The following is a 9,856-nucleotide window of genomic DNA, read 5'->3' as shown; positions in this document are numbered from 1 at the left end:
AAAACAATAAGGAAACCCCAACCCTAGGGTCGGCCAAGAGGGAGAGAGAGGAGAATAAAAAAAAGATATATATTTTTCAGCAACAAAATCAACCCCAAAACGTGATCCAAACCTATTTCCTCCAACAAGGTGTGCGCAACTTCTTCAGTCTTTCCCATAAATGCGCCTGCATCTATCATCGTTCTGTCGCATTTTTCAGTCTACTGTAAAAGAAATGAACTTGCATCATACGGATAATTCATATAGTTATCCTTCATACTTTAAAGCTAGAAACAAGGCACGAACCCAGTATCATCAATGGATAAGTTTCAAGTAAGACTGCCTTTTCCGGCCAAGAATAAATTCAACACTTAAAAGTTCACAAAATTCTATCAAACAACCACAATAAAAATAGAAGTGACATCAATTACCAGTTCTTTATATAGAACAAATATCGCAATAAAGTCACCCGTGTGGCTAGAAATATTCACAGAAGCCACATCTTTAACTACTAAACATATCTTTCGCCTTTTTAACTACTAACCATATCAAACACACAATAAACTTCCTTTGTACGTATGAAGCGAGCATGAGAAAGCTACTAGTCAAATATACAAAAAGAAAAGGCCTTCAAATTGAGAAGAATAAAATCTCAAATCAATTAAATTGGTATACAGAATTTCACATTGATACGTCGGCGCTCTTATCATATGTGGTAGTGAAAGTTGTCGCATAAGTTGTGGTCTCCGATGAGAAGGTTGAATTATCAATGGTGTCCGAGCTAGAAGATGCAGTGTAAGATGAAATCTTAGAGTGTGGCTTAGTTTTTGGAGAGCCCCGTACCTTGAGGTCCATGAAATCGGAAATTAAGCCCGGTTTCATTATCTTACGATTGTCAACGGATATCTGACCCGTTAACATCTGGACCACAATTGACATGGATGGCCGGAGTTTTGGAGTGTCTTGAGTGCAGAGAAGGCCAATCTTTAGGAATCTACAAGCTTGTTCTGCATCGAAATCCCCGTTTAATGATGTGTCTACCAGAGCAACCAGCTCCCTCCGCTCATATAGCTCCCATGTCTGAAACAACAAAAGCCACAAATCATCAACAGTTGGCAAACATAAAATAGGCTATTTTACATGAAACAGTGAGAGACTTCTAATTGTTAATATGATTTGAGAAATTCATTCAAGACGATTTTATTTTTTTGAGTAATATGACTTGAGCACTTCAACTAAGAATTAAGACCAAGTTCTTCCAAAGCTTAACTTCAGATATAGTCCAATCCATCAAATAAATGGCAACCTTCAGAGCACTAACTACATGCTGTAGTTCTTATGTCGAGACGAAAATAAGAAGGAAATCTTCAAATCTGAAACTCCATTATCAAAATGGTCTTTTCAAACTCTTTTGTCGCAAACATGCATACACGATACATACAGAGGACATCCCACACTATTACTATGTATTCTTACAACCAATTATTGAATTTCCCATCAAAGACTCTAAACACGCAGTGCCTGGTAATCTCCAAGTAAAAAAAAAACATTTAACTAGATAGATTGTTAGGAACACTTATTAACATGCATCTAATGACAAATACAGTATAAACGATATTGGCCTTAGCTTCTGCCTTGCAGAATTATTTATAATATAGATATGTATGTGTCCCATGCACACATTTATTTGTTAATCCATTATTGATAAACTAATGAATGTTTCGGAAAGATTTTTCACAGATGAGAAGCGATGAGTGGAAAATTTTCCGGTAAATTCACAGCATGGTTTTGCTAAATTTGAGTTGCTTATGAGTGTTCATGAAATACGTGCGAGGTTATTGTACATATATGTCTAAACAATATGTAAGGGTATCAAACCCAGCATATATGCATGTTATGATGTAAAAGTGGGAGGTCATATATTTTATTGGAAGCTTCTCCATCCATGCATGAGAACATTATAGTCACCTTTTGATGTCATAAGCTTGTAGACATGATAGGCTGGCCACCAATGTTCTTTCAGACAAGAAGGATAACAAAATAATGGAACAAGATAAGTGAGCTATTCAGCAAAGGTCTTTATTTTATGTTAACTGGGCATAAGCTCCAAGGGATTTCCAAATGCTTGAACAGCTGGAAAAATAAGTTATCAAAAAGCAATCTATGAAACAGTTTGAGTTTTCCCATGTAGCCCACTCTTTTGAGTTTGACTGTCAAATTCAGCGTAGTTACAATCTATGTGTGTTAATATTTGTTACTTTATCGTTCAACCCATATGTTAACTTGTTGGGTTGGGACATTTCACATTATTTATACATATTCTAACACTCCCCTCGCGTGTCGGCTGGACAATTCAACTGCCCAACATGTGCACAATAAACGAGGCCCAACACTAGGACTACTCTGACACAAGGCCTTCACTTGAGCCACCAAAAAACACACACAATGGCCCACAGTTGGGATAACAACAAATGGGAGTTTAAATTGCAAAAGCTAAGGTTTGAACCCAAGACCTCCTACACCGATACCATGTTAGGATTTGTTACTTTGACATTCAACTCAATAAGTTAACTTATACGATTAGGGCATTCACATCACTTATACAACTTACATACTTGACAAAAAATTTTGAGAAAAGTTGGAGAAAACATCAACATTAGAAAAAAATAATAATAATATAAAAATAACAGCTCACAAAAGAGAAGTAACAAGTCAACATCATTTGTCAAAACAATTGATTTCCTCATTTCATTTAAAAGCTTTAAATTTCATACCCGTTCTAAGATATACTGCTCTTCAATTGGCAGCCGTGTGTTTGTGTTGCATCTCCCACTGACTATTTCCACCAGAAGAACACCAAAACTATATATATCTGCTTTTCGTGTTAACTGCCCTCGTATTGCATACTCTGGTGCCAGATAACCTCTAGAGCAACAAATGCAGACATAAGCACATCATAGTAAATTTTTGTACCAAAATAAAAGGAAAACGATAAAAAGAAATATGTACGGTCTAGAATTGACATGTGATCGGTGGTAAAGTGTTCAATCAAACAATGTTTTGAGTCCTATTTCTTGGAAAAGGAAGACTACCATTAGAACTACAATTTACCAGACAAAGATTTTAGGCCCTATGTGGTAATACATTGTGGTGTGCATAAAGCACTCTTTTACTATGACAAGTACTTTTCATATTTTTGGTTATAATTGAAAAAAAAAAATTCAAAGTGAAGACATAGGAAGGTTAAAACCTCTATTAGGGGAAGCACAATTTAGGTGCTTTTGCTGGAAGAGGAAGAATAAAATAAGGAGGATTTATATGAAAGGACTAGGAAAACATATCTTTATCTATTGAAATTTAAGCAAAATGAAATCTTCAGTATGGATATTATCATTTATATCTACTAATTCCAATATACATTTAGTTTGTTATAAAGGTCTTCCTTAAGATCACCACCACATTTAACATCTAACCATTGTCTTTCTAAAGCTTTTGTAAATACAGTGTTTCATCAAAATCACTGCTGTACGAAATGAGCCCGTATTTGGGAGGCATGTCGAGACCAAAATTAACAACAGTAATTGCGGTTTTAAATCCTGTAATTTCCCTTAAAAAGTGTTTAATCCTTAAATTTTAAACTATTTTTGCTTCAAATTCCTTTTCATCATAAACATAGTAAGACTGTTAAAATATCCACAAATCAAATACATCTATAGATGGATACTCTTGTAAAAAACTATTACTATTTACTACCCATATGACATCATAAAACCTTAAACCCCAACTCTGAATTTCAACAATCAGGAATGACAACAACGATGCATGATACAACATGGACTCGATCACAACTGTTGACAGTAAATATTTTACCATGGTTTGAACCTGCGCAGCACAATGCTTGCTATGAAGCAACTTTCCCACTAACCAACCACTTAACTTTACCTCTAATGGCTTATATGTTAATTTGAAAATAAATGCAGAATCAGAGCATTATGACTAAAAGCTGTGACTTACATGGTTCCAGCCACACGGGTGCTGACATGAGTCATGTGAGACGGGATAAGCTTTGCAAGACCAAAATCTGAGATTTTAGGGTTTAGATCTTTGTCTAGGAGAATATTGCTAGCTTTGATATCCCTGTGAACAATGTGAGGTCGTACTTCCTCATGAAGGAAAGCTAACCCACGTGCAACACCAATGGCTATTCTGGATCTTGCCCGCCAACTAAAGTGAAGACTACTATGACCCCCACCTACAAATAATACCATAGTAGAGAGTGAGCTCCAGATAAGGAAAGAAAGGATATCAACACTGAATTTCTAAACTTATTCATTGAAAGTATCTTCACAATATAATATCATCACAATATATCTAGCAGAATCTGCAAAACAATGCTCTAAAAGCTTCCACTTCATATTATTACCAAGAAGAGTTTGTGCGAGGCTATTATTTTCAAGATAGTTGTAAACCAGAATCCTATGATTGCCTTCCACACAGCAGCCATAGAGCTTAACCAAATTTTCATGCTCTATTTCAGATATCACATTAATCTCTGTCAAGAATTCCCCAACACCTTGTCTTGATTCAGCAGAAAGAACTTTTATGGCAGCGATCTTTCCATTTTTAAGCCGTCCCTGGCAATCGAAAATATATATTTTAGTAGACATATAGTGAAATGCCAAAAGTTCTTTGAGCATGAACAATGCAAATAAGTAGTTACCTTATAAACAGAACCAAAACCACCCTCTCCAATTTTATTGGCAAAAGTAAAATCATTAGTGGCAATGCTTAGTTCTTTGTAACTATAAGTTTTGACATTGTGGATTCCTGCAACTTCTGTACACAATACAAACTAATTACAATCTTCTGTACATGAATTAGCCCAAAAGTAAGGGAAATCAAGAGACAAGAGACCATGTGCTAGTAGAAGTATAGAAGACGTCAAGACAGTTAATCTAGGAATAAACAAAAAAGACAACTACAGAAATCTAATACGTAGCCTTAATTCTTAGCAAAAAAGTGGACTTGAGATTTCCGATATTTCAGTAGATTACCGTCATCAACTTCATAGGATCTTTCTGTGGAAAAACCCAGCCTCCTACTCAATCTTGGAAAACAGGTCATAACTTTATGGTACTACCGGGCCCAGATAATATATGCCAGATGTCAAAAAATGCTTGAAATATTCACTCCCAAGGCCCAGCAAACTAGACAATGAGAAATGCAAATGTTATTGCACATATTGCAAAACACAAATAAATCAAATTCAAAATATTGTGAAACTTAGCCATGAATTGCTTCAGGTTGCAACTAACTTCAAAGAATGTATTCAATATATGGAGGTCATAAGTTCAAATCTGCGTATGGCTGAGGCAGGCTAAGACCTCCGGCAGATGGGAGATGATAAAATAAAAAGGGAATATCTGAAGACAGAGGGCAGCTAAATCTGTCAAGAAAGTAAGATTGCATGAACAACATTTTAGCTTTCTACATCCAGTTAATTTAACGTCCAACATAAAAAAAAAAAAACTAAAGGAGTCTCCCCACTTCTAATAAGCATATAAAATAGAAAAATTAAGGTGCAACGAATTTAACATACCTAGATAGACTTTTATTACAAACATGCCCTAGTGGTTATTATGTAAGCTACAATCAGTAATCAATAAATAACAACATCTGTCACTGTTATCGTTGATCTCCAATTGATTGTATTTTCTTAGATATGGAACCAACAAAAATGTTCAGTATTGGCTGCATCTCTCCAAAAATTAAACGAAAGATATAAATACGAAAACTTGCATCAACAAAAAACATCTATCAGACTATCACAAAATACGTAACCAGAATTTCCTGATTATATTAGCTCCTTACGATTTCCCTTTGGAACTTATGTTGGGCATGGGTCAAAGTCAACGAACAAGCCACCCATACATGGAGCAACCAGGTTAAGGATTGCCTGAAGTACAAGCTAACTTGCTCAGATTTTACAGGAGCATAGGTAACTTAAAAGAAAGTTGATAGCAAACACCTACAGGATGAAAGGTGTCTCCTTATTTGAGTATTAAACTGATTGACAAAGCCCCTGCATAAAAAAAAACGTAATAGGGAGGGAGAGAGAGAGAGAGAGACCTGGTGGGGGGAGGTTAAGGGAATGAAGGCCCAGGCAATACTTGGCTAGGAAAATAACATCTTATTTTGAAAGGAGGATCCAAGACCATGGTTTATACAACTAGGAGAAAGGCACAGTGATAGTTACACGAGTCATTTACAAACTGATTTAGTACGTTACTGACTTTAGTGTTAAAAGAATATTTTGGAGAATTGGCTTTCTCATTCACAGTTAGATTATAGTATCGTAGGTAAATAGTTAGGGAGAGTGTATGGGCCACCATAAGCCAAATTTAACATGGTATCGGAGCAGGCCCCTAGATATGTTCTGGACAGCCTTACCTCCATCTGTTTTTTGGGCCATGGTTTACCCGTTTGTTGCACTTGTAGGGCCTTCGGATTGTCTAGCCCAAAAGTGAGGAGGAGTGTTAAGAGATAATGTTCCACATCACCTGCCAGCCTCAGGTGCACCATCCTTTCCTAAGCACAGGTCAGGCGTGCCTTTTACACTTTTCTTTACAAGGCAAGCTTCTCGCCTTATAAACCTCCAGTGTTTTTTGCATTATGGACCCACTTTATGTGTGATTAAATTTCACAGTGAATCCATGATGTGAAATTGTGATTCAACTTGTTTATGATGCTAATGTTTAATAATGATTTAGTATGTTATTTAATCATTTTGTCCTGGATATGCATCGTTGAATATGTTTATTTTATTATTTATCTTAATTATGTGCCTCGCCTCTCTAAGGCGTGTCACCTTGAGACTTTAACTCTCTGATAACAATGATGAAGGGTTTAGAGTATTCAGAAATATAACCGCAAGGCACACCAAAGGCGTAAGTGCCTTGAGTGCACTTGAGCCTTTAACTACTCTGATGATAATATGGTGTTCAAGTATTGAAATAAGTATTCAGCGATATAACTGCAAGGCACATGCCAAAGGCATATGTGCCTTGAGTGCACATTGAGCCTTTAACTACTCTGATAATAACAATGGAGGGTGTATGAGTATTGAAATAACTATTCAGCAATATAATCAGTAGCAAAATGACACAAGAGATTCTTGGAATTTCAGGTTGGAAACAAAAGTAATGATTGGACTAAAACTGGAATAATTCTAGACCATTCAACGTGCTATGCATATTAGAACAAATTCTTAACTACTTTTGCCCTATCCTCGAAGTGGACCATTCAAGGTTCTCCTAGACCCTCACGGATCACAAAATAGTTGGATCTTACTGAAGATGGTCTGGATAAACAATTCATCTCAACATAACAACAGATGTTGTAGGAAGTTCATAATTAAATAGAAGGGAGAATCAAACTGCGGAGGTACATAGAATATTGCACCAAACTGTCCATGCAACTACAAAGAACTTTCAAAAATATCAAGTTTTTCACCTGTTGGAGCCAGGTAGTAATTAGTGGAAATAAACAACCAGCAGGAGAAAAGTCTGCCAGATATATAGTCAACTAAAATTATTCTAATGGCTATCTTTAGAAGAAGTATCTTCATCCATTAAAAAGGTAAACAACTCTCATGCACAATGCTCCTACAGTGAATGGGATCGGGACAGACAGTATGTACGTAGACCTTACCCCCACATAATATGTGGAGAGACTATTTCCAGCAATTGAACCTTTGACCTCTAGATTGCACCACTACAACTCTACCCATGGGTCACATGTTCGCCTATAAAGGTAAATAGCTCCCATGCACAAGACTCCCAAAGTAGGCCGGGTCGGGCATAAGTAGGATGTACGCAGATTTTACCTCATATAATATGTGGAGAAGTTGTTTCCAGTAATTGAACATGTGACCTCTAGGTTGCATCCTTGCAACTCTACCACTGGGCCACACGTTCGCCTGTAAAGTAACAACTCTTGTGCACAAGACTCTCGCAGACCTCATCCCCACATAATATGTGGAGAGCTTGTTTCCAGGAATTGAGCTTGTGACTTCTAGGTTGCACCACTAGGCCACATGTTTGCCTAAAAAGGTAAACAACACCCATGTTGTGCACAATACCTCCGTAGTGGGCAGGGTTGGGGTCAAGCAACATGTATGGAAAGTAAAAAACTTTGCTTAAAAATATTATCATTACTCTAGTAATCAAGTAACCATTAACTACTTAGTCCTAGTTGTCTGTCAGTGAAACTTCTTGATTTGTGCAAGTATGAGTCCAAAAATGAAAAGCATCAATGAGAAGTCTAGCAGTCAAAAGACATGAAAATAATCAAACCATTCAAAGACCCTGAAAACCAGGAGGTTTGGGCATTAAATCTTCCACTCTTTTTACTAAAAATTGCGTTATGGAGATTCGCAAAGGAGGACAACGGATTACAGAGAAGGCTCATACATGTCATTTCATATGGGGATGGAGACAAATGGATGGAAGTTAAGTGAGGCTAGAAGGGCTAGAGGTCCAAGGTTTTGGGAAGATGTAAAGATGTAGAGAGAACACTTTGAAAAGAAAATTTTCAAGAATAATCAATGTGGTGAAGCAAAGGAAAAGAAAGTGTGAATCATAATTCTCCTCTAACAACCAGCTGGGCAAATATGGTGGGGGCCAGGGAGTCTTCTTTCTCTGATTTTGAATATGTGACGTTTTATGATCTATTAATTTGGTATCAAGGTATGGGGGAAACAATTGGTGACTTGAGAGGAATTGTTTTTAACATGAAACAGCAATACTGTACTATTGGCGCCTTCTTGGCAGCTGGTGCCCTGAAATACGTTTGTCTTATCCTATCAAAAGAAAACAAAGACGACTGGGAAAGCCTATAAACTATAAGGAGGGGGCTTTGTATAAATGAAAGTCAAGTATACTTCACCATCTATCACTCTTATCCTCCCCAACTTATCCAGAACCCAAACACATCATGTGCCTTTGAAAAGCCACACTAAACTCCTAAGAAACTCTAAGCAAGAGGCATAGTGACTGCTTTCCTATGCCTTAGTTTTAACAAGTCAAGAGCACCCAAACACTTACGCAATTAAGAAAGATAACCTTTTCAGGATTCATCTTAGGAGTCCATTTATATACATCTGCATATTCTCGTTATCAAAAGGGCAGATGACTACAACAACAAGCTTTAAGTAAATTTTCAATTCAGTCTTCTTCTTCTTTCCCTGGTATTAGAAAACATTGTCCACGGAATACTGTCCACCCCTCTTGATAGTTCCCATATCAAACTCATCTCAGCCTAGCAAAGTCAATTCAACCCCTTCTTACAACTTCTCAACCCAAAAGGCCAGCTCAAGTTAGCTTTTAATACCATGTAAAAAATTATACCCTTCTAACATAACCAAAAACCAAATTGAACCCTAAACCCAACATATTAATATAACAAATTCAGCACATGGAAACCCCTGTACAGATCAAGACAAGGAAAAATCTCGACCAGAAATAATACAGATCAATACATCAATCGCAGAATTCATCAACTAAAAAACCCAAAACTCGAAAAGAAGCACCACGAAGACATAAAAACAAACTAAAAACACAAGCGGGATAGAGTAAAAAAGAACAGCCGGAAATTAAGACGAACCCAGCTAATCAAAAACGTAAACAAACAAACCCAAATAACAAACGTACCTCAGAAAAAGTACAGATCGAAAGAGAACGAATGATGCGCTGCGCAAGTTGAGAGAGTTCAAAAAGCGCAAGATAAGAGTCGGAGAGCAGCAGTAATTTTCAGATGTGGTTGTTGACAAAGTCCAGCAAGGAAAAGACACGTTTTGGCTGGAATTCAATTCTTTTAA

General features: G+C 36.8%; 1 protein-coding gene across 1 annotated transcript; it reads right to left on the bottom strand.

The window, feature by feature from the left end:
• Positions 1 to 366: 366 nt before the first annotated feature.
• LOC119985744 (cold-responsive protein kinase 1-like) lies at positions 367 to 9,856 on the bottom strand. The gene is made up of 7 exons (XM_038830121.1): positions 9,690 to 9,856; positions 5,034 to 5,186; positions 4,700 to 4,815; positions 4,403 to 4,613; positions 3,994 to 4,231; positions 2,754 to 2,904; positions 367 to 1,059 (listed from the first exon to the last, which is right to left on the bottom strand). The coding sequence occupies exons 2-7, from the start codon at positions 5,101 to 5,103 to the stop codon at positions 661 to 663; spliced, it is 1,185 nt and encodes a 394-aa protein (XP_038686049.1). The 5' UTR covers positions 5,104 to 5,186; positions 9,690 to 9,856; the 3' UTR covers positions 367 to 660.

This window comes from Tripterygium wilfordii, chromosome 19 (assembly GCF_013401445.1).
Source record: "Tripterygium wilfordii isolate XIE 37 chromosome 19, ASM1340144v1, whole genome shotgun sequence".
Taxonomy (NCBI): domain Eukaryota; kingdom Viridiplantae; phylum Streptophyta; class Magnoliopsida; order Celastrales; family Celastraceae; genus Tripterygium; species Tripterygium wilfordii.
This window is presented reverse-complemented; position numbering and strand designations above follow the sequence as displayed.

Coding starts and splice junctions, on each gene's coding strand:
- LOC119985744 (XM_038830121.1), bottom strand. CDS start 5,103: ATGACCTGTTTTCCAAGATTGAGTAGGAGGCTGGGTTTTTCCACAGAA. Junction 4,816..5,033: donor ATCCTATGAAGTTGATGACG/GTAATCTACTGA, acceptor TATTGTGTACAG/AAGTTGCAGGAATCCACAAT. Junction 4,614..4,699: donor GTTTTGGTTCTGTTTATAAG/GTAACTACTTAT, acceptor TTCGATTGCCAG/GGACGGCTTAAAAATGGAAA.